The sequence below is a fragment of the Mustela erminea genome, chromosome 6 (assembly GCF_009829155.1).
Source record: "Mustela erminea isolate mMusErm1 chromosome 6, mMusErm1.Pri, whole genome shotgun sequence".
Lineage (NCBI taxonomy): Eukaryota > Metazoa > Chordata > Mammalia > Carnivora > Mustelidae > Mustela > Mustela erminea.
In genome coordinates, this window is record NC_045619.1 from 71,831,980 (window position 1) to 71,857,762 (window position 25,783).

The window sequence follows — 25,783 nt, forward strand, 5'->3', positions numbered from 1 at the left end:
GAGTTCAAGCTTCAGCCGCGGGCGGAGGCCCGGCCCTCACGCGGGAACGCGGCGACCTTGCCGGGAGGGAGGAGCCCGCGGGAACTCCCCGAGGCTCGCAGGGCGGGGGTCGGCCTCGGCCCACCGGGTCGCAGAGGCCGGAAGGCCGCCGGGTGCGGGGTGCAGTCCCGGGACCAGCGCCTAGTCCCCGCGCTCCTGGAGCGGTGCCCTTGGCGGTCGCGCACCGAGCCCCGGAGGCACCAGCCCGGCCGCCTCTGGCCTTTTATCAGATCAGGACAATTGCGGAAAACAGGGATTATCTCAGGCTGAGTGAGCAGTGGCCCCTGAGAAAATCTAGGGTTAGTTAAAGAGGGTTGCCCGGGGACAAAACTTACGGCTTGGGTCCCGGGGACAGTTACTGTGGGGTGAGTGTATTTTTTAAACCCGTTATCTCCTCGACAATTAATTCTCTCTCTGGTGTGGAGCGGGGGGGCGGGGGGGGGAACTGTTCGTGCAGGGGTGGGAGCCGGAGTCCCACTTTCGGGGAGCTAGTGTAGGGGCCGCCCTTTGGAAGCACGGCGACTGGTCCTGGGGAGGAACCAAGGTTTCCCGGCCGCTGGGTCAAGTATTCGATCCGAGCCGCCGCGCTCCTGCCTTCGCACACGCCCATGCCGCGGGGCAGGGGTCCTCCGCCGGGAACCAGCCCTTCGCTTCCCAGGGCCGCTGTAGGGGGCAGCCGGGGCCTCCCCAGGTCCGCTTCCTTCTGTGGTCGGTACGGGGGCGCACAGAGCACCTGGGGGACAACGTGCAAGTGCAAGGGAGTACCTTGCGTGTTCTGGCGTCCGAAAACCTGACTCCAGAGAATCACTGAATCCTACGTTGCGAGTCTCGGTGTTTAATGAAGTTTAGGGGACGCGTATGACTTGCGTTTGTAAAACCTCTGCATCGCGTACCCCAAGTTTGTCGCCCTGGTACGGAAAGCAGGGCCGAGCGGGGGTGGGGAGGGTCTCCAGTCGCTGGCGCTCGCTTCTGCACGCGGGGCTTCTGCCCAGTTTCCTGCCTCGGAGTTGTGTCCGCCCCAGCTCAGAGCAGTTTGTGCAATTGAGAAACCCGATAGGAGGCAGCAGCTGTCTCCCACCACCCTAAAAATAATCCGCTCCGGCGGCCTGCGTGCTTCGGCTAGGGGAGGAAAACTGCCTGCGGAGTAAGTGAGTCCGTCTCTTTTACATAAATATGATTTAAACATTTTAAGAGTAACTGTAAACTGTAGATCTCGGCGACCCAAAGGCGCCCGCGCCCTCTGCCTTCGGGGTCGCTATTTCTAGGATGAAGGCACCGGGCCCCAGCCGGAGAAGAGAAGGCGTGGGGATCAGGTTTCCACTTTACTTACAAACTGCCGGCTCCTGCTTAAAAACGGCCGGGAATACTGCAAGGACTTATTACTGATTTTTTCCCTCTTAGACAGTGTCCTGTAGTATTCATGAAGTAGTTTTCAGTTTGCTTAATTTTTGTTACTCTTTACTTTTTAGGAGTTCTGCGTCTCGGTTTGAAATTGACACTTAAGTCAGTGTAGGGAGCCCGTGTTTTGAAGGTAGTGCAAGTGCACGAGTAGGGGTTTGAAGCAGCATCAAGCGACCGCCCAAGGTATTTATATTTTGCTTGTTTGTTCAATTTGGGATTAAAATATACATATATATATATATATCCTGTTGGCGTGTCTGAATTTTCTCTGTTGAGTTTCCTTTAGTGTGCGATAGAACTTCAACGGGTGCATTGAGATGAGGCACTAGATCAGAAGTTAGTGGTCATTTTTACTAGTGATTTTCTTAATTGGATCTGTCATTCATAGGTAGACAGGGAGACAGACGTCTTTTGCTTCCTGAATCATAGACTGAATGAAAAAATTCAAAGACGTTATTACATTTGTTTCCTAAGTGATTTATTCCTGAAAGTACCCTAGATAATGTTAATGCCCTAAATCCTTTACAATGTCATGTTTCTCTCTCATAACATAACTCAGTAATGAGTTACTTTGTATGTAAGAATGCAAGTTTTTATGTTGCTTTTAGCATGTTTTCTTCAAGAGTTTCCAGTTTAAGTTCTGTGAGGTTGCTACTCCATTAGAACTGACACTTTCTTATGGATGAGCAGGAGAGAGTGCTAATTTTTACTTGACTTTAGTCATCAACTGAATCCAAATTTTATAACTCCAGAGGGTGTGGACATTCCTAAATGCATTTCAAAGAATAAGAATACTGAGGGTGGGATTCTTGCTATGAAATCATACCTTTGGGCATCAAGGAATATATTTGTTCTGTGGTTTCAGCTTGGCAGACCGTCCCTGTAATCAAAGTTTCACTTTTGACGTTTGTCTTTAAGATTCATTCAGTCAAGTTCTTCAACCCTGTCTGCTGTCCTAAACACTTGAACACCTTTCAGAGGGTTTATGCTTGCGGGAAGAAAGGTGTCATGTCTTCCTATCATGTCTTCCTATCCCTCTCTCTCTCCTCCTGGATGCTTGGGCCTCTGTCCATGCACTCCAGAAGGGGCAGGGATCAGGGGCGACACGTGACCAAGGTTAGCCAGCAAGAGCAGCAATTTATGCTGTTCCCAAACTGTCCCTAACTTAATCATGGTTCTGGGAGGGACACCTTGAATGACAATAGGAGATTTAAAAATTAATTAAAAGTCCTGATTGAACAAAATGCCCTTGGCAAACAGGATAATTATCAACATATCTACCACTTTACTCCTTCTCTCTTTTTGCCCATGATGAGTTGTAAAATGGGCTGTTAGAATATGCCACATGTGTACTGTAGGTTGGAGAAAGAAGCTAAGAGTCAGAGGGAAAAGGATGGAGGAGGAGACAGAAATAAAGACAGGAGAGAGACAGTGAGAGGGTGAACAGGTTGGGAGCCCTAGGTCATGTGAGGGTAGAAATTATGGTAGAAGAAAGAAATCATTCTAAAGCCTTCAGTTTACTAATCTGAAGTATGTGCCTTAGTGTGATTGTATCATTGTATATTTCCCTATCTTGTAGACCATAACCTGTATATTATACCAAGAACTACTGGGATTAGTGTAGTCTGATTTATGTGGTCTAACACTACAGGTACTCTTTGTATGGGCATTCTTGGATTCCTAGTGCCTAGCACATGGTCAGCGTCAATAAGTACTTTTACAGTTAACGAATGGCCTAGAATCTCAGACATCAGGTATGTGGCTAGAAATGTCCTTTGACTTTTTCAGGTTGCTGTAGTTCTCTGATATTTTCTTTCCACCATTATACACATTTATCCAAAGGTTGCTTGATTGGTAGGTTTGAGGATTGATTAGACATACCAGGCAGGCAAAACTTACTATAGCTAATGAAGTTTATGTTTTGCAAATTCAGATTGTACTTTGTATCTGCTTCAATGATAATGATTAAATATCTATCATTTATCTATCTATAAATGTGACCAATTGGAATATTATAGTTTTGGATAAAATTATAAAACTGCCAAAGTAAAAATTATTTTCTGGTTCATTCTAGGAAATGGTTTATATGTGTCTTTCAATAAGAGTGGGCTCAAGTTTCTTCCTGTCATTTCTACTCAATAAAAGAGATCGTCTAAAAGAAAAATAAAAGAAATAGTCATGGAAATTCTATTAATAGCTATTATTTTTCAGTTTCTGGTTTTTTTTCCTAATTTTTCCATCTTATTGACATATATGGCTGTGTAAGTTTAAGGTGTACAGCATGGTGATTTGATTTAGATGTATTGTAAAATGTTACCGCAGTATGTCTAGTTAAGATCCATCACTTCATATAGTTGTGGTACATAATTTGAAACTTCCATTTTACTGCTACTTTAAAACTCTCAAGCTGTTTTTGATTATTTTATGAGGCTTGGAGTCTTAATAGAATTTGCCAAGTATATACCCTCATCTTGACTTCTTTAAAATATACTTTTATTTTGAATGAGAAAAGGTCTCAACTAGAGATCATATCAGTGATGTTCAATAAAAGGGCTTACCGGAAACAGTATGTGAGAGGAATTCCATATAAGGATACAGGGGCTCCTGGGTGGCTCAGTTGGTTAAAGGACCGCCTTTGGAGAGCCCTGCATGGAGCCCCACATCAGGGTCCCCGCTCAGAGGGAAGCCTGCTTCTCCCCTTCTCCCTCTTCCTCTGCTGCTCTGCCTGCTTGTGCTCTCTCGCTCTCTCTGTTAAATAAATAAATAAAATATTAAAAACAAAATAATTTACAAACTATAAACACAGGTTTCTAAGCTAGTTCTATTCATATAATGCTTTAGAAAACTTTTCCTTGAAATTTGGTTTCTCAATAGTTTACCTACTGTTGCCAATCTTTTCTGTGTAACACTCTCTGTTTTTTCCCTAGGGAAAAATATTGTTCATGACCATTGCTAAGTCATTTCTCAATGAAAGGGGAGAGAAAAAAGGTACTAGTTTACTCCAACCTTTAATAATCTAATTCAGAATCCAGTGTGATATAATGTGGAAAAGAGACCAAGTGCAGTGAGGTCAAAATCTTAAACTGCTACTTCTTTTAATGACGAAAGATAAGCTGTTTTTGAAATGGGTTGGAGGCTGCATGATATAGGCAGGGGGAGACACAGTTTAAGTCAGACACATGGCTGTGGATCACCGCTACTCTACTGGTTGGCAGGATACTGAACCTCAGAATGCTCTCCTGTAAAATACAAATACCTAACATTGCATGGCTGTTCTAAAGACTAAAGATAGTGTATATGAAGTGCCCAGAATTTGGCAGGCAGGAAGAAAATGGGCATAAAAAAATAATTTTTCAGAAGGCTAAACTCTTCAGAATTTCACAGTGGTATTTTGATGGAGCAGAACCTTGCTTCTATACCATCTGTCTCAGCCCAGCAATGAGAGGTGTTCATTTAAAATGTGAGTTGGAGTGTGTCACTCCACTGATGAAACCTCCCCCTGCCCCCGCCCCTGCCCTGGGATTCTGTTTCACTGAGTAGAAGCCAAAGTCCCAACAATAGCTAGCAAAACCTTGGTTTACCTCGTCCTCAGCTTCCTCTCTAAATCTGTCTACTTCTATTCTAATATAGTATTGATTTCCAATTTAAAAACATTTTGTTTGTTTGTTTCAAGACTTGATTAGGGTATATTTCATGCAAGAATATTCTCTGACTGTAAGACCTGAGTAATTTCGTTAAATTGTCATTTAAGTTATATTTAATGTATCTGAAGCCCAAGATTTTAATAGTCTTCACAGACTGGCTGATGGCTGCGTGCCCCCACATGGGCCCCTTTATTAGTATTCCTTTGTACAGTTAACCAAGAGTGGCGGTAAATTTTGTCCGGCTTAAGTTATTTGCTAATGCATTTTTAATGAGAAAGGACAAGAAAGAATTTAATATTACACTATCTTGTAGAATCAGTCAGTAGTTTCATTTTTTCTTTCTTTTTCTTGATATATCACCATGTTTGTTCCTTAAAATCATTTTCATCACACACACACTTTGTTAAGGTACCATCATTGGTAGATTAATAATTATATATCTTCCAAATTAAAATATTTTTCTCTGGAGGGGGAAAAAAGATCAAAAGGAAGTGATTTATAGACTGTATAAGGCCTTTATAAGAAACTCTCCAAAGACTTTGGCATATAGTTTCCTATTTCCTCAATTGCAAAAATAAAGGGGTTAATTTTATAATTAAACCTCCTCTTTAGGGCTATGCATGTATAAAAGAGAATATAATAATGGAGCCTCTTTCTTTTGTTTCTTCCTTTTAGAATAAGCGATATAAGAAGACATGAGCCTTTCATTCTGTGGTAACAACATCTCTTCATATAATATCTATGACGGTGTGTTACAAAATCCCTGCTTTGTGGATGCCCTCAACCTGGTCCCTCATGTCTTCCTCCTGTTTATCACTTTTCCAATATTGTTTATTGGTAAGTAATCTGTTCTCCTATATTTCCTCAGCTAATGTTTATTTTGAGCATCTGACTTTTTTTTTATTTTTTTATATTTTATTAAAGATTTTTATTTATTTATTTGAGAGAGAGACAGTGAGAGAGAGCATGAGAGGCGGGAAGGTCAGAGGGAGAAGCAGACTCCCCATGGAGCTGGGAGCCTGATGCGGGACTCGATCCCAGGACTCCGGGACCGTGACCTGAGCCGAAGGCGGTTGCTTAACCAACTGAGCCACCCAGGCGCCCCTCAGCTAGTGTTTATTTTAAAAGTCTTCATTATGGGGCGCCTGGGTGGCTCAGTGTGTTAAGCCACTGCCTTTGGCTCAGGTCATGATCTCAGGGTCCTGGGATCGAGTCCCAAATCGGGCTCTCTGCTCAGCAGGGAGCCTGCTTCCCTTCCTCTTTCTCTCTGCCTGCCTTTCTGCCTACTTGTGCGCGCTCTCTCTCTCTCTCTCTCTCTCTCTCTGTCAAATAAATAAATAAATAAATCTTAAAAAAAAAAAGTCTTCATTATGGTTGAAATTTGATATAATATTGACCTAATTTTCCTCAACATGAAAACTGATATGAAAATCAGTGAGAAAAGAACAAGCAGATTTTTTGTGCTTCCCAGTTATTTATGGTCTTGACGTATGATATTTTGTAGGTAAAATAGAAGTCATATGTCTTCTTAGAAATGGACTTCGAGTAGCAACAGCAGTGTTTTAAAAAGAGGGAAAGAGAACTAGGTGGGATAGATGTAAAGCCGTTGTGGAGCACTTGCTTTGTGCTGGTGAAGAGAATGGGAAAATGGGTGAAACACAGTACCTGCCTGCAATAGTCACTGACTATTGACTGTATCAAGTCAAGAGAAGAATGACTATCCCACATTATACGCTCATTTGCAGGGACAGGAACAAATTATCCTGGGCATTAACTTATTAGAACAACGAATTTTTTGGGCCAGTGGGGATGATTGCATGGAGAGTGACATGTTGAGGGACGTGAGGACAAAGAGCCTGCAAGTTCCAGTAGGAGCGCTAAGGGTGCATTCCAGGCAGAAAGAATACTTATGCAAACTATTTGCAAAGGAGCTAAAGATACAGTTTTCCCTATTATATTACAGTTTACATATACACAAAATCCAATTATTGTTTTTTTTAAGATTTTATTTATTTATTTGACAGACAGAGATCGCAAGTAGGCAGAGAAGCAGGCAGAGAGAGGAGGAAGCATGCTCCCTACTGAGCAGAGAGCCCGATGTGGGGCTGGATCCCAGGATCCGAAGGCAGAGGCTTTAACCCACTGAGCCACCCACACCCCCCCCCCACAAAATCCAATTATTTTAAACAATTATGTATGGCTTGTATAATTTCTCCCCCAAATCAAAATAGACCTTTAACTTAAACGTTTTAAAAAATACATTTCACATATAAAAATAACAGAGGGGCACCTGGGTGGCTCAGTCAGTTAAGCATCTGCCTTTGGCTCAGGTCATGATCCCAGGGTCTATGGGAAGCCTGCTTCCCTCTCTCTCAGTCCCCCTGCTTGTGTTCTTTCTCTCGCTGTGTCTTTCTCTGCTCGAATAGATAAATAAAATCTTCAAAAAAATGACAGTGACTAGTATGATAAATATCTATTGAGGCTGTCACCACTCAGCTTAAGGAATCTAATGGTAAGAATATAAGTGAATCCTTCTGCTACTCTTTCCTGAGCCTCTTACTCTTTCCACATCCTGTGTCCCTATTCCTTTCAAAAGAGGTAACTACTCTCTGAATTTGATCTTGAATCTGCTTATAAAACTAAATTTGCTTATAAAAATAAATGGAAAAACTATCAGACTGCTTTTCTTAAGAAAACTAGCATATTTTAATGGTCTGATTTAAAAGAAAGTTAAAAAATAATTTGTATGCTTTTATTTCTTCATTTAACAAATATCGATTGAGAGACTACTATCTGGCATTGTAACAGTGATCAAAATTTTCTGTTATAAGATGTATCATATGCCGAGGCCAATGAAACTCTTGGCACATAGTTATTTGTGTTAAACAAATATATAGACATTAAATATAACTGTGTCAGAACGACCATGTATAGAGACATGAGTTGTGGTTTATGTAGTTGGTGTTATTTGTAGGACATTAAAAGTGCCCTTTGGTCAAAAGTAGACCATAATTTTTTAATTGCAATTTGACAGTTAATAATTTTTTTTGACATTCAGCTAACTTCTTGAGAGCAGTTACTGTGACAGTCTTGTTTGCATCAGTAGCATCAAACACAGACTGGCAGAAGGGTATTTGAATCAAGTGGAGCTGGAGTGAACATTGTCAAAGGAGAATGGTGGAGAAATATTCAAACTGCTCATGTATTACATTGGCTACTTGAGTTAGTGAGAGATCATAAATAAATCTCAAAGAAGTATCAGGCATAAAGAAAGCTTGCCTACAAGAGCTTACAGCGTAAATTCTAGTATAACATGTTATATGTAACTAATCCCTCCATAATGAAGTTCATTTGGGAACAACTAAGACATGAATCAATTTTCTTTTCAAAGAATGCTTCAGGAGTCTCATTAGTCATTACAGAAATTCCTTCCTGCAATATTTCGACACAAACCCCGATTCATTCTTGAAGTATGTGAGGCTTCTCTACAAACATTTCTTTGAAAAAATACCACTATCACTGTTGAATAGTGCTGGCTCCGTCATGGGTTATAATTTTTCTCACACGATATGCATATGATTGAGTTGACTCAACTAATGAGTTCTACATTTCATTACCAAATATGGCTTTTTTTTTCGTTAGTCCCCCTACAGATCGCATGTTTTGAAAGATTTTAGACACCAAATTGCTTTTATTAATATCATCATTAATTTGGTTTCCTCTTAAATGAACCAGGGACCTGTCAGTAAGAGCTCTGATTAACACGAGATAACTATGCTGTCACCCAGAGTTGGCCTTATTCTTGAGCACTGCAGCAAATGTCAATGCGTTAACCTAGACAGTCCTGTAAAGATCCGCTGAAATTGAATTATTTTTTCAATATAATGAAAACAGACCAGGATTTGCATTGCTACCCTAGAAAGCACTTCTCCTTCCTTTTTCAGGAATTGCTCATATCCCAAGTGATAACACAATATGAATTATTTCCATGATTATAATTAATCTTTTCACTTCTATACTTTTTTCAGGGTGGGGAAGTCAAAGCTCAAAAGTACAAATTCACCACAACACCTGGCTTCATTTTCCTGGACATAACCTGAGATGGATTCTTACATTTGCTCTTCTGTTTGTGCATGTTTGTGAAATAGCAGAAGGCATTGTTTCTGATTCGTAAGTGATTCAACATAGCTAATAACTAGATTGCACTATACTAGTGAGTATGTTGATATGGATGGTAGTTAAGAGCATACCAAGTCAGGCTTAACTTTTTAGTTATAATGTATGAGAAACCACAGGTGTCACTCATTTATAGCAGTCCTGCTTAGCTATGATTCAATTTACCCATTATCAACTGAAGTCTGGAGAAATGATCCTCCTTCTGGTGATGGGTCTCAAAAGGTCAGTAAACTAACACTGCCTCCCAGTGCCTATGCCATTCACCTCACCTCACCTCGTCGTGTAGATATTTTCTCATCTAACATCATCACAAGAGGAAAAGTGAATACAATACAGTAAATATCTTGAGAGAGAGGGAAAGAGACCACATTCACATAACTTTTATTACAGTATATTATAGTTATTCTAGTTTATGTTATCAGTTGTTAATCTCCTATAGTGCCTAATCTATATATTAAACTTTATCATAGGTACGCATGTATAAGAAAAACATAATAGGATTTGGTATCATCCGTGATTTCAGGCATCCACTGTGGTCCTGGAACATTAACTCTTGCAGATAAGAGGAGGACTGCTACATTTGATAATCATGTTGTTTTGTCCATATTTTTGTGTTACTACATAATTTCTCTGACAGTAAAAATTCAGGTCTCTCTGACTTGTCCTTATTCATGTGCTATTTCTTTGATTCCTTCATCTATGTAGCTCTTGCAGAAAGTTCTCTCCTTTTAAACACTCTGACATTTATTTATCTATCAATGGAGGTATATATAGAAAGATTGTCTGTATTGACTTATAGCTCAAGTAGCTATATACTTACATATAACTGTATAACCAGTTCTTAGATGTTTCCATTTGTTTTATAAAGAAGCAAAGATAGATGAGGCAGGCATCAAAGAAGTCTGAGAACTAGTGAGGATATAGCCACAAATTGAGGCAAAACACAAAACCATTTTAAAATCAGGATTTGCCATAAAACCCATACTTTTGAAGGAATTTTGTCATTCTTATAGAAGTTTGCATTAAGCAGTTAAAATATAATGAATTCTACTTATAAACCCAAACATAATGTGGAAAAAATATTTTTTATCACATATTAACACAAAATAGGAAAGAATTTTGAAAAGCAATATCAAATAAGAGAATTTTGATTATGAAATTATGTAAAATAGTGCACCATCAATTAAAGAACTGATAGGAAAAGTTCTTTAGAGTTCTTAAAAAGAAAGCTCAAAAATCATTTTTCTTTTATCTAATAAAGACCTCCCTGACATCTGTTTATGTTTTTCTGTTGCAATTAATGAGGAATGAAATTTCTGAGTTTTTGTTACAGAGCCAACTATTTTGTAATGTTTTGTGAGAGTTCTTTGCATGGATGTGCACGTCTTAGTTTCTGATTAAAAAAAAAAATCAAGGACTCTGATGATATTGCATGCCTTCAAGGATTTAGAGGCTTGATTGTCTGTTATCTTATTAATTACTGTTTAAAACCCTATTGTATTAGCATAGGAAACTCTAGTCTTTGTTTTTTAATACTTATAACATATAAGCTGCCTCTGTGTGTTTCTTTCTTTTTTTAAAAAATATATTTTATTTATTTATTTGACAGACAGAGATCACAAGTAGGCAGAGAGGCAGGCAGAGAGAGGAGGGGAAGCCGGCTCCCTGCTGAGCAGAGAGCCCGAAGCAGGGCTAGATCTGAGGACCCTGAGATCATGACCTGAGCCGAAGGCAAAGGCTCTAACCCACTGAGTCACCCAGGCATCCCCTATGTGTATGTATAAATTGGAAGATGGATCTGTCCAATATTTCCTAAAAACTTGACACCATGTAGGCGAGAATGCTTCCTTCTTTCCTGCCTCATGACTGATGTGTAGATTTAGTCGTAGACTTAGAGGCTGGGCTAGTAATGGTGAAGACAGATGCTAACGGCAGAAACTTGTTTTATAGTAGTAATGATATAAAAAGCCCATCCTGAAACCAAGCAGAAATGCACTCTGGATTTCCGTTATCCCATTCCTTAGCTGCAGACTGCTTGCTGACTGCTTCTCGCTATTTATTTATTTATTTATTATTTTAAGTTAACATATAATGTATTATTTGGCTCAGGGGTACAGATCTGGGATTCATCAGTCTTATATAATACCCAGTGCTCATTACAACATACTTTCCTCGATGTCCATCCCCTTACTTGGTTTATTCAGGCTTCTCAAAACTCATTTTCCAATGATTCCTGAACTCCAGAATTTAATTTGCTTTCTTGTTTGCTTTGTCCTAATCTGGAAACTGCTTCTAAAGAATGCCAGTGAATATTAAATACACTTTAACGAACACCTTTTCTTCCTTTTCAGACTTACGGCATTTGGCATTGCTGACTGCTGCTTCCTTCCTTTTTCTTTAAAAAAATATTTATGAACTATTCTTTACTTAAAATGTAACGTATGCTCATTATAATTAGTGAAATAATGCAAAGCCTTTCCTAATTGAATATTTGATTTTCTTTTTTAGTAATACAAATATTAAAGCTATTCATTTTTCTTTTGAAAAACCCTTACTTATTTTGCACAGATTTTTGTAAGAAATGTCCTTTTTTATTTCTATATAAATAGTTTGTGGTTCTGCTTTAGGTACTCTCCTAGATCTAGGAATCATTTTCAATTTGCTTTTTAGTCTAATATGATTGATTTATTAGTACAGCATATAATTTGTTAAGCAAATGGAATCATTAACATTTTAGGAATCATTAACATTTCCATTATAGTTAAATATTTGATTATTTTATATGGTTTTCATGATAATTAGAAAATAATTTTTTTGTTGGAGGCAAAATTTTATTGAGTTTACTGATTAGATTATTCGAGTCTTGTGTGTTGATTATTTTTATACTATTTAATTCATCAAGTTCTAAAAATGTGTATTAAAGTCTTCACTTTTACTGTATTTTCATTTAAGCTTTTATTTTTATTAGTTTGTCTTTTTTTTAAATTATTTTCTTGTCCTCCATGATGAATGCATTTTGATTTTCTTCTTTACTTTCTGAGTAAAGACTTTCTGCCATAATAGGATCTGTGTGCTTCTACCAGAACCTTGAGGTCTGGAAGTCACACTCTAAAAATAACAGAGCTTAAGGGAAAGAATAGGGTTGGGACACCGCTCAAAACTTGTGTTATGGTGAGGGGGGAAGAAATGAAAACTGAGGGCTGCGGAAAGGGAGGTGGGTAGAGAGATGGGGTAACTGGGTGATGGGCATTAAAGAGGGCATGTGATGTGATAGGCACTGGGTATTATACTGAACTAATGAGTCATTGAACATTATATAAAAAGCCAATGCAGTACTGTACCTTGGCTAATTGAATTTAAATTAAAAAATCTATATACGTATATATATATATATATATATACTTGTGCAGCTTTGTAAATAGACAACTAATAAGATAATAGCAATCCTAATAAAAAGACTAACATGGTTAAAAGACCCATGCAACCCCAACAAAGAAATGCCACAATAAATATAAAACTTGATTGTAGCCGTTGCGATCTTTATTCATCCCTTACTAGATTGTCTCCCTTAATTTTGTTTTGTCATTCTTTTTCTAACTTCTTGAATTGACTACATAATTTATTTATTGTAATGCTTTCTTATTGAATATGTTTAAGTTTAGTTATGAACTTTCTTCTGAGTATGGTTTTGACCACATTTATTTATAGGCCTTGATAGGTAGTACGCTCATTTTTAAATTCCTTAAATATTAGACGAGTGATTTTTGTAAAATTCTTTCTTTGGTTCCATAATAAAAGAATACTAGAAGCACTTCTTAATTTCCATGCTGATGAAATATTTACTTCCTACTTTTTCTTTTTGACCATTTTGAACTATTTCTGGGGGTGGTGGGTGGTTTTTAAACCAGCCTTTATGTTCACATTTTTGTTACCATGTCCATATTAATGATTCCAAATGTATCACTGGTCATGTTCCAAATCTCTGCATACGCTGGGCCTATTGGACAACTCCCTTTGCATGTTTAATAGACACCTTCATGGTCCACATGGCCTTGCTGGAACTTACTAGCTTCTTTTCTCCAATCTGCTCATACTCTTCAAGACTTAATGTGGTTACGCACCATCCACCCAACCCCCTTTGGAATTCCTCTTTATATCTCCTTCACCATCACCCTAAGACCCTAACACTATTAAAGTCCTGTCTGTTTTAACAATGAATATTTTCCAGATGTTGTATTACTTCCATGTTTCTGCTGCCAAAGCTTAATTCGGGCTTTTGTCATCTCTTGCCTGGCCTATACCCATAATTTGCTAACTGCTTTTCTTCCTTCTTTGTCTCTTTCCCCTCCTCAGAGGCACACACTACCTATAGACTCCATCATCCACATTATTACCGGATTGATTTGTCTAAAATTCCCCCAAATCGGACTAAAAATTTCGATTTTCCAAAAGATCAGATTCCAGCTCCTTACCCTGACACACAGAGCCTTTCATCATACATCCTATCTCGAGCTTTCTGTTTGAGAATATTAAACTACTTGGCATTTTGAACACATTACACAATTTTGTGCCCCTATGTATTTACACATTCTGTTCCCTCTTTTTAAAGTGCTCTTCTACCGCGTTCCTGACTGGTGGATTCCCTTTTATATTTCTGTTTCCACTGTCAGCCATACCTCTTTGAAGTGTCTTTCCCAAATGCTCCTCTTTCCCACCTCTCAAACGCGTCACTCTCTGTACCATTTATATATGAATGTATTTAAGCCATTTGACAAAAATTAAATGTTTTACTAGGTGGTATTATTAATGTAAATGGAGTTGAGAGCTGTCTACCATGCAAAGCTGGTTCTGTCATATTTCCAGCCCACGTGAAGCTCTCTATGGCCCTCAGAGTGAAATCTTGTCTCTTTTCAGTCATATTCAGTTGCATGTGATACACTGAAACAGTCTTCCTTCTTCCTACTCTAGGCAGCAGTTCCTCATTCTCAAGGCAGAGGTGGGTTCCTTCACAAAGCTTTTTCTTCCCCAGACCCTGGCCCTGCATGCACTTACAGTCACTTCCTCTGTGTAACAACTTGCTAGTTCCTGTTGCTATCTCCAGTAGATTCCAGGCATGGTGACCCTGGATACTGTATCTTGTTGCGCCCATGGTTGCATCTCAACCTCTAATAGTGACTGAACCCAGTGAACAATGGAGAATCACTAAGGGCAATAAAGTTTAGGGAAACTATCAAAGGAATAAATGTACTTTTCTTGTACATTAGAGTTCATATCCTTGTGGTTGTTTTTACTTGCTTTAGGTGTTCACTTATTTCAGCAGTTCTGCCCTTCGATAGAGGAGAAGTTACATGTTTGCTCTTGTGTTTAAGGGCTTGTTTCGCTGTGGGACCCAGTCCTCGGTGTTGGGATAAATCCTTTCGGCAGAACTATGTCTCCCAATGTAGTCTTCCTTTGCATGTTCTCTTAGCAACGACTACTGCATTCTGTTATTTTAAGTATCTTATTACTTAAGGGAACGTTTTAATGAATAATTTGGAAACAAAATGAGAAGCTGTCGGCAACGACCATCTCTAGACACTGATACTGTACCGCTCTCCGCAGACGGCGGGAGTCCCGGCATCTCCACCTCTTCATGCCGGCTGTGATGGGATTTGTCGCCACTACAACATCAATAGTATATTATCATAATATTGAAACATCAAATTTTCCTAAATTACTCCTAGGTAAGTATGATCAAGTGTCGCCCTCCTTCCTGGAGCTATTTTTCTTTCTCCTCCTAGTAAACGCTGTCTCTGGGGGTTGGGACTGGGAGCGTGGGAAAACCACAGTAGTTAATTTCTCTGGCTTCCTGGTGAATGGGGAGATGAAGATAAACTGAGTGCTCTGGGCTGTGAAAACTCCGTTCCCCTAGGACATTCGTCCTCCACTAGATGCCCCTCGTGTTGTGTTGGCATGTGGCAGGAGAACCAGGAAGGGTGTGCTGGCCTTCTGTCTCGCAGAATTGAGCCCTTGCCTCTGTCCTGCCCCAGGAGCAAGTCAGTGTGTCTAGCTCCCTGCTCTTCTGTCTCTGGTTTGGGATCCTGAGGCATTTTCCGAAGGTCCCAGCTTTTCACTGATGCTGTGGCAGTGTCACATTCTTTAGGGCATGGCTGCTGAGGTGTGGGGGACCCCGGGGCAGCAGAGTGTGCTTCACACTCTGTGTGCTTCACACTTCCTGAGAAATAGCTGTCCTCAAAAACATCTGCTTTATGCCTAACCTTTTCTTTTTCAGCTTCTCCAGCCTCCTTGTCCTGTGGAAATCAGAGGGTTCTAATTTTATTTTTGCCTGACATTGAAATAATATCACTTATCCCAATTAGTTGTATTTAATTCTCTGACCAGTCTTTGCATTCTGTGGTGTATACTTTCATAAAGAAAGCTAAGAGGAAGCTGTAGAACATGGATCATGGCTGGGCTTCCAGGGCCTGTAAATATCCTAAAATATCCTAAAATCACGTGTGTTTGTGTGAATGAATCCTAACAATTTTACAAGGTACAGTGAATGCGCTTGATTGTTTAACGATGAAAAAGACATTGATTACTGATATAGAAATTTGGAAAAGTAATAATTAAACCACACAAATATTTTATTTGCTTGTCCAAGGACATTAAAATTTGAAAATGAGTTAGTGGAAAACACTATTTAAGCCTGTGTTGCGCCACATTATATGATTGGGGAAAGGCAATCTAGTACAAACAAGTAGACCGGGTTAAATGTTAATTTAAAAGGCTTGTTAAAGTCTGAATTATCTTAATAGAAAGCTGTTTAGTACCACATAAAAGGCAGATGTTATCACAGAAATCTTTTTTTGAAGATGCCAAGAAAAAAGAGTGAAATCTTTAGTAGACAAGAGCAAAAAATATATATACCATTGGGAATCCAATACATTAGGCGTTTAAGTTTCTGAGAAACTGATGATGAAAAAGATATGAGTTATAAGATTTAGAAGGGAATTAGAATTTCTTAGAAGGCAACTAGAAGAGAAATGTGCATTTTGATAATATTTTGCAGGAGATGAGATCCCAGTCTGGCTGTAGATGCAAGGCAGAGGGCACAATTAGATCATATTGTTGGAAGGACTTATGGAGATAAAACATAGTCTAAATTTCTCATTATTTTAGGAAAGAAATATTTGGGCCAAGAAAAATTACACTTATTTTCAGATCACAAAATGAGTAATTTTGTCCCAACATTATATTATGAACATCACCAAACATACAGAAAGTTGAAAAGAACCAAGTGAATACTCATAAAATTTCTAATAATTAAATTCTTCAATTTCCATTTTATTCTATTTATTTGACCACATTTCTGCATCTTATTTTTTTGATACATTTTAAAGTAAATTGCAGACATTAATATGCTTCACCTCCTAATTATTTCAGCGTGCATATCATTAACTAGAGTTAAATTTTTCTACAGTTCTTTTTGTGAAGATAAAATTTACATGCTAAAGTACAGAAATCTTAATTTACTAAATGCACACACCTAACTGTAGAACGGTTCCATGATCCATGAAAGTTTTCTTTCATGTCAATCCGCAATATCATCTCCACAGAGACAAAAATCTAATCTGAATTTTCTCCCCAGCATAGATGGGATTTGTCTGTTGTAGAACTTCACATAAATTGAATAATGCAGTATAAATTTTTTTGTGTAACACTTCTCACAGCATGATTTTTTTTGAGGGGGGCTGATCCATAATATAGTATAGATCAGTATTTTGTTCTTATAATTGTTGGATACTATTCCATTGTATAAATATACCACAGTTTTCCGTTCTCTTGACAATAAGTACCTGAATTATTTCCAGGTCTGGGTTATCATGGAAACAAACAAACAAAACAAAACTGGTATAAACATCCATGTGCAAGTTTTTCTGTGGATATGTGTTTTTTATTTCCCTTGAGTAAATACCTAGGAGAGAAATTGCTGGGTCATAGGGTGTGTAGTAAATGTTAATGTTTTGTGAAGAATCCACAAGATTTTTCCCAAAGTGGTTTACTTTACATACTCACTAATAATGTGTAGGAGTCCCAGTTTTTCCACATGCTCACCAACATTTGATGATTTGGTCTCTCTAATTTAGCCATGCTGGTGGGTGTGTACTGATAATTCATTGTGGTTTGAGTTTGCATTTCCCTGATGGCTAATGATGTTGAGCACTTTTTGATAAGTTTATTAGCCATTTGTTATATTTGTAAAGTAGCTATATCATATCTTTTGTCCATTTTTTATTGGGTTGCATTCTTATTATTGAGTTTCTAAAGTACTTTGTATATACTAGATATTAATATGGCATGGGATACATGTTTTGAGAATTTTTTTTTTCCAGTCTGTGGCATATGCATATTCATTTACCTAACAGGGTTTTTTGGGTGAGCAAAAGAGTTCAGTTTTGTTGTACCATAATTTATCACTTTTTCGTGCATAATTATTGTTTTCTCTGTCTTAAGAAATTTTTGCCTCTGCTCAAAATATATTTTCCTCATAGTCTCCTGTTTGTTTGTTTGGTTTTTCTTTTAGAAGCTTTATAGTTTTAGTTTTTATTTTTAGGACTGTGATCCATTTAAAATTAATTGTGTAAATGACGTAAGGCTGATGCCGAGGCTCTTTTTTTCCAAATGGAAATCCATGTGTTCCAGCACCATTTGTGGAATAGACATTCCATGCCTTGTTAGATTGCATTGGGACCTTTGTGAAATATTTGGATCAAGTTACCATTTTAGTATGATCTATTTTTTGGCTCTATAGTTTCTGTTCCTTTGATCTATTTGTGAGTTTTATGAGATTACCATTCTGTCTTAATCTGATTACTGTTGCTTTGGAGGTCTTGAAATCATATAGTGCACCCATACAACTAGTTTTCTTTGCTTTTCTCCTTGGATATTCTAGTTCGTTTATATTGTCATATGTAGTTAGAGTCAGGTTGTCAATTTCTACCAAAAAAAAAAAAATCTCAGTAGGATTATGATAGAGATTGCGCTGTGTTTAGAACAATTTGGAGGAGAGTTGACATCTTAGCAATATTGAATTCCACAACCCATTTGTTCTTCATTTATTTAGGTCTTCTCTCATTTCCCTTAGCAATGTGTTATATTTTTAGGGTAGAGGTCTTCCATGTCTTGTTAAATTACTAGTTTTTTTGTTTTCCCACTGCTGTTATGAATAAACTTGTATTTTAAATGCTGTATTCTAGTTGCTTCTGTCATATATATAAAATACAGCTGATTTTATATATAAAATACATATATATAAAATACATATATTCATATATATAAAATATATATAAAATATATATATAATACAGCTTATATTTTGAAACCTTGGAAATTTACTCATTACTTCTAATTATTGCTTTGTAAGTTTCTTGGGATTATCTAGATATGCAAACATACCATCTGAAAATAGAAGAGTTATATTTATTTCTTTTTAAACTTTATGCTTTTTTTCACCATATTGAAATAACCAGGACTTCCAGTATAATGCAGAATAGACACGGGGAGTGTGAAATCTTTGTCTAATGCCTGATTTTAGGAGAAACATGGTCAATATTGCATAATTAATTATAAAGTAAATTACAGGTTTTTCATAGAAGACCTTTATCAGATGAGTAAATCTTCCTCTATTCAAAGCTTTCTTGGAGTTGTTTTTGTTTTTTGTTTTTTAATGATGAATAGTTGTTGGATACTATTAAGGATTTTTTTTTTTTTTGCATCCATTGGGACAATTATAGTTCCTTTAATGTGCTAAATTAGTTGACTTTTCAAATGATAAAGCAACCGTGAATTCCCGGGCTATGTTACACATGGTCATGGTATATTACCCATGCTATATATTCTTAGATTTTGTTTTCCAAGGCTTTTTAGATCTATGTTGTGAAGAATATTGGGTTTGTTATTTTCTTGTAATATCTTTGCCACGTTTTCCTATGCTGGGTTATATTGGCTTCTTAAAATGAATTGTAAAATGTTCTCCATTTCTCTATTTTCTGAAAAAACATTATGTATAATTAATTTTATTTCTTCCCTAAACATTGAATGAAATTCATTCATCAGTGAAATCATTTGGGCCTTTTAACAAAGTAAGGATTTTATTTTATTTATATATATATATATATTTTAATTTTTTATTTTTTATAAACATATATTTTTATCCCCAGGGGTACAGGTCTGTGAATCGCCAGGTTTACACACTTCACAGCACTCACCAAGGCACATACCCTCCCCAATGTCCATAACCCCCCCCTTCAAAGTAAGGATTTTAAATGTAAACTTATTTCTCTATTAGACATGAACTCTTCAGAGTTGGTTTTTTTTTTTTTTTCTCCCCTTCAGAGTATTTCTTGTTATGTCAGTTTTGGGAAGTTACAAGTTTCAAGAAATTTTCCCTTTCATCTAAGTATTTTATTTATTGTTATAAAGTTCAACATAGTCCCCAATTATCTTTCTTAAGTATGTAAAATATGTAGGGATAGTTATTGTTTCATTCCTAATACTGGTAATTTATGATTTCCTTCTTTTCTTCATTAGTTTAGCTGGGGACTTAGCAATTTTCTTGATCTTTTTAAAAAAAATCAATTTTGTTGGCTAATTTTCTCAATTATTCATTTTCTATTTCATCGCTTTCTACTCTTATCTCTATCATTTTCATCCTTTTATTTATTTTGTTCATCATTGTTCTTTCCCTAGTTTTTAAGATAGAGAATTAAATCATTGATTTTGGATCTGCTTTTTTTTTCTAAAATAAATATTTAAAGCCATAAATTTTTCTTAAAGTATTGTTTTAGTTGCAAGCCTTAAATTTTTAATATGTATTATTTTTATTATAATTTAGTTTGAATACTTTCTGATTTCCCTAGTGATTTCTTTTTCAAAATGCAGTTAGTTAGAACTATGTTGTTTAACTTGCAAATATTTGGAGACTTCTAGATATCGAACTGTGTGGGAAGTCTCGAAGTTTACCTTCTTGAAACTTGTAACTTACCAAAACTCATAGTGGTTAATAGTATTCAGATCTAAATCTAAATTTAGTATTTTTTATGTATTAGTAAATTTGTATTTTTTATGGTCGGGTCTCTAAAAAATTGACTTTTGTCATTATTAGAAGTTTTCAAAGTTTCTAATAATGCTCTTTTTTTAAAGTTTTTATTTAAATTCCAGTTAGTTAACATACAGTGTAGTATTAGTTTCGGGTAAACATTTAGTGATTCAACACTGAATATATCACCCAGTGCTCATCGCGAGTGCACTCCTTAATCCCCCACCCACCTCCCTCTGGTAACCATCAGTTTGTTCTTTAAGTTAAGAGTCTGTTTCTTAGTTTGCCTCTCTCTCTCTCTTCCTTCTCTCTTCGCTCATTTGTTTTATTTCTTAAATTCCACATATGAGTGAAATCATATATTTGTCTTTCTCTGACTGTCCTATTTTGCCTAGCATAATACTCTCTCGCTCCATCCCTGTCATTGCAAATAGCAAGATTTCATTTTTGTGGCTGAGCAATATTCTATTGTGTGTATATACCACATTTTCTTTATCCATTCAACTGATGGACACTTGGGCTATTTCTATAAATTGGTTATTGTAGATAATATTGCTATAAACAGCAGGGTCTGTGTATCCCTTTGGATTAGTATTTTTTTTTTTAAGATTTTATTTATTTATTTGACAAACAGAGATCACAAGTAGGCAGAGAAGCAGGCAGAAAGAGAGGAGGAAGCAGGCTCCTGCTGAGCAGAGAGCTTGATGCGGGGCTTGATCCCAGAACTCTGGGATCATGACCTGAGCCGAAGGCAGAGGCTTTAACCCACTGAGCCACCCAAGCACCCCTGGATTAGTATTTTTGATGACAGTATTCTTTGTTTTAAAGTCTACTTTATCTAAAACTATGTAGCCACCCCGGATTTCTTGTGTTTACTGTTTTCATTGTGTATTTTTTACTTCTACTTACTTTCAATCTGTTTCTTCATATGTAAGATGAATCTCTCTCTTTTTAAAAAGATTTTATTTGTTTGAGGGAGAGAGACAGAGCACAGGAACAGTGGGAGGGGCAAAGGGAAAGGGAGAGAGAGAATCCTAAACAGACTATGTGCTGAGCACAGAGCCCAATGTGGGCCTCAATCCCAGGACTACGAGATCATGACCTGAGACAAAATCAAAGTTGGATGCTGAACCAACTAATCCACCCGGGTGCCCCAAGACGAAATCTCTTTAGTTAGCATGTAGTCGCATGTAGTAGTCTTTTTCCCCTTCAAATCTATTCTGATATTTTCTATTTTATGCTAGAACAAGATAGATAATGAGCTTATATGCCAAAGTTTCCATTCTTTTTCACTATGGAAATTGTGGCCACTTTTAAACTTCAGTAACTCTGATAAGTGTTATACAATGGGTTGTCTCATGTGTGTTTCAGATTTCTTCTTTCTCAACCCATATTCACTTGTACTGAGCCTTATTCAAAGTTTGAAATATACTGGACCTTTGATTTCTAGTAAATTGTGTCCATCTCATATTTGTGATGAAAGGCTGGCTGTGGTTAGGAGAAGGTATAGATCCCCACCTTTCTCAACCCGCTGCAGAAAGTCTGGCTTTGTTCTGTAGGATCATCATTCTTCTCTTCATTTTGTGGAGATGTGTGGCGGTTTAAGCCATTTGCATGAGAAGAGTTAACTTACTACTTAAATTTTGATCTGTAAAGCAGAAACCCCATTATATAGTTAGTGTGCATTCCATAATAATTCCAGGTAATACCATTAGACATACCCCTGGCAGCTGCAAAACACTTACCTATTAGATCGGTGACAGAGATAACAACTTGTGAATTCTTCATATAGTATAATCGGGACTTCTTTAAAAAAAAAGACTGGGAGATAGAATTAATTTTAAAGTCAACAGAACTACACTTAAGTTCTGGAGTGTAGATTAGTCCTACTTACGCGTCTTTTTACTTCTGTCCATCTACTACAGAGTGGAAGCACTAGCATTTTTAAAGTCATTACCACACCTTCAGTTCAAAACTCTAAAAGTGCCCTAGGGCATACATGTTATTTTCTTAAAAAATAAAATTATGTGGAAATAAAATATTTAAAATTATCTTCATTATTAAAAAGCATTATATTTATATTGAAATGTCAATGAAGTTAAAAAAATACATCAGGGAAAGACTGCATCTTTTTCCTTTTCTTTTTTATTTTTCCAGCCCTATTTCTGTATTGGGTCATGGCCTTTATTACAAAAACCATAAAATTGGTTAAGTACTGGCAGTCTGGTTGGGGAGTATCAGACCTGCGTTTCTGCATCACTGGCATTATGGTCATCTTGAATGGACTCCTCATGGCTGTGGAGATCAATGTGATTCGGGTCAGAGTAGGTATCTTATCATTTTTTTTTAATTGCTGGAATTCAAGACCCCAATATTAAAGATTATAGTCAGCTAGAAATTACTAGTATTCAAGAGGATGAAGAAATGTATATCCTCTTGGTGTATAAAAGTTGAACTAATCACTAAGGCCATTAGTGTTCCAGAAATCTCAGTATGACCCTAAAATCTATTTATTCATTTGTAAATATTGATTGACTGTTATGTGCCAAACACTATGCTCAGTTCATATTATGGATGAAATTGTTTTCATCAGGAAATTCCATCATCCATGATTTGTCCCAAGCACACTTATATTAATAAGCAAACTACTATATTTCTAGAAATTTCAAAATGAAAAGAAGACAATATGTTTGCTCATTTCACTGCTGAAGAAACTTCCACAGAGTTAACTAGCTATATCCAAAGTCACACAGTCAAAACTCATGCTTCTTGTGTTTTGTATCACAGAATGCTGTTACGTTGTGTGACATAATAGTGAATGATTTTTCAATATTCATTTTCTACCAGAGCACTTTGAGTTTGCTCTGAATGGCAAGTCACAAGCTGTAAGGAATAGTGGAGAAGTTAGTGAACATCAGCCAAACCACGTATTACCAGAGTGTGACTCAATAATGGTGGCAACACATTAAAAAAAAAATCTAAATAATGTAAAAATCTTCATTTAGTTGACCCTATCACAGGCTATCATGAAAGACTGGTTCTTAGTAATAACTATCTTTTAAAGAGATAATCTGTTTGTATGCTTTTTTTGGGAATTGTCCATAAATGCATTAATCATAAAATCTGGCATTTTAGGGAAATTATTTCAAAAAATGTTTCCAAAGAAATGTAAGAGGTACTAAAATACACATTTTTATCCTCCTGAAATGAAAATGTAGAAAAGGTTAAAATTTTATTTTAACATGTGGAAAAAAGAACTAGGTTAATTATTATTCTGTGGAATTTTTCTTGCCACAGAGATATGTATTCTTCATGAATCCTCAGAAAGTAAAGCCTCCTGAAGACCTCCAGGATCTGGGTGTGAGATTTCTTCAACCATTTGTGAATTTGTTGTCAAAAGCCACATACTGGTGGATGAACACGCTTATCATATCTGCTCATAAAAAACCTATTGATCTGAAAGCAATTGGAAAATTACCAATAGCCATGAGGGCGGTAACAAATTATGTTTGCCTGAAAGATGCATATGAAGAACAAAAGGTAATTTAATATCTGTTTTTCATGTCCATAATTGTAGAAACTGGCTCTGTTGGGGCACCTGGGTGGCTCAATCATTAAGCGTCTGCTTTTGGCTCAGGTCAGATCCCAGGATCCTGAGACCGAGCCCCACATCAGATCCCTACTCAGCAGGGAACCTGCTTCTCCCTCTCCCACTCCCCCAGTTGTGTTCCGTCTCTCTGTCAAATAAACAAACAAAACCTTAAAGAAAGAAAGAAAGAAGAAGAAAATGGGTCTGCTAAGTATAAAGTCACTAAGCTTAAATGGTTAAGAAAGCTCAGATTTTCTGTCTATGTCTTTCCCAGTAATTTTGAGTCATGTGAATTGGGCCACTGAGAATACACCAGCAGAGGAGATAGAGGAGGGATAGAGGGAACACTATTTTTTTTTTTTTCTGGAACCAAGTGGGAAGTAAAAATTAAATTCGAAGATCATGTATATCTAATCCTTATTACCATATAATGTTAATAATTCATGGAATTGTTATTAAGTTTTTTCAACTATCTGGTCAATAATTTTTTATATAAAGGTAAAAATAAATCATATAATAATCACATTTAAGAAACTAAAATCCCTAAATTAATTATTGACAAAAATTTGGAGCCTGTGTTTCAGATTTGAGAAATTGAATTAAATAAGGTTACCTACCATGTATGATACCATGATACCATGTATCATCCTATATGTCTGTCAAAATTTGTTTCTTCTGGTACTTTCTTTGAGAAATTGCCTTAAAAACCTTAAATATGAGCCTTTGGATATTTTGAATTTGTCTTGTTATTATTTATATAGTCATGTGTGCTCTCCACCATGGTAGATGTAATTTATATGGCAGTCATCTACAAATATTATTGCAATTGAAATAATTAGTTTTCACGACAACATTTGAAAAGGGTAGGGTATGGTGAATCAGTTACAGTTCTTGTCTGTTATAAATCAAGACAACAAAGCATTTATGGTAAATGATGAAAATGACCTCTGTTTTCTGTCAAAAATGTGTCTTATGAAATTAATATTGCAGGAAATGGTTACTACAAATGAACCTGAGTCATCTCTTTGGTTTCACCTCTGGGAAAAGTATTGCATAATATTTTTTAAAAACTCCTTTGCTGAAGTAAAGATTAACAGTATAGCCTACACATAGTTTAAATTTTCTTTCTTTCTTTTTTTTTTTTTTAGTATAAGTGTTCTGATTACTCTTTATAACACACATCAGCTTGAATTTAATGAGTTAACATCTTGCATTAATAAACTTTAAAAAATAATCAAATTATTTATCTAATAGGGAATTGAATATGAAACACAATCGAATTCTATTCCACTGAGTTGGCTTCTCACAATGAAATTTTAAAAAAAAAATTATCCACTTCCTCTCTAAGACTTAATTGTGGTGATTGTTCAGGTCTTAAAACCCTTTCAACAAACCACTAGAGATGGGTGAAATAATGTGTTGGCTTAAATATATATGCCATTCTTCAGTTTTGCATTTTTTTGTCAAATGACTTGGAAACACAACTTTAAACAGTACTGACTACTATTCATGGAGAAATACCTGAAAGAGAAACAATTTGAGGCTGAGATGATCTGTTTTGTTTAGCTTGTAGTAAAATATCTTTAGCTTATGATAGATATCTTGTGACAGAGTAACTCCAGAAATTTTGTCTAGTCTTCCAATAAGCTTCATTTTTACACTTTATGATCTTCTTTTCCATACAATGGTATTTGGTAATATTCATGACAGATACACGTGTTCCAAACAAAAAAGAATTCAAGTTAATTTGACCTTAAGAATTTTGGGTTATCCATTGACAGCTAAAAATAATGCAAAGTCTTTGAAAATCTGACCTATTTACTCCTCATTCTATCCCATTAAAAGGTGTTCAGT

The 25,783-nt window shown here is 36.6% G+C and overlaps 1 protein-coding gene across 14 annotated transcripts in view; it reads left to right on the plus strand.

The window, feature by feature from the left end:
- Window positions 1–2: 2 nt before the first annotated feature.
- Window positions 3–25,783, plus strand: part of ABCC9 (ATP binding cassette subfamily C member 9) — a 137,175-nt gene continuing 111,394 nt past the window's right edge. For 2 of the 14 annotated variants that reach the window (XM_032347705.1, XM_032347707.1), the window contains exons 1-7: window positions 3–404; window positions 1,509–1,623; window positions 5,760–5,921; window positions 9,113–9,254; window positions 14,862–14,983; window positions 22,498–22,664; window positions 23,638–23,880. In XM_032347705.1, coding sequence (XP_032203596.1) covers window positions 5,780–5,921; window positions 9,113–9,254; window positions 14,862–14,983; window positions 22,498–22,664; window positions 23,638–23,880 — 816 coding nt within the window. In that variant the 5' untranslated portion in view covers window positions 3–404; window positions 1,509–1,623; window positions 5,760–5,779. Of the gene's footprint in view, window positions 405–504; window positions 731–764; window positions 1,188–1,508; window positions 1,624–3,091; window positions 3,195–3,939; window positions 3,953–4,367; window positions 4,429–5,759; window positions 5,922–9,112; window positions 9,255–14,861; window positions 14,984–22,497; window positions 22,665–23,637; window positions 23,881–25,783 lie in introns of those variants that run through there. The other 12 variants (XM_032347694.1, XM_032347706.1, XM_032347696.1 and 9 more) reach the window with 11 other exon arrangements.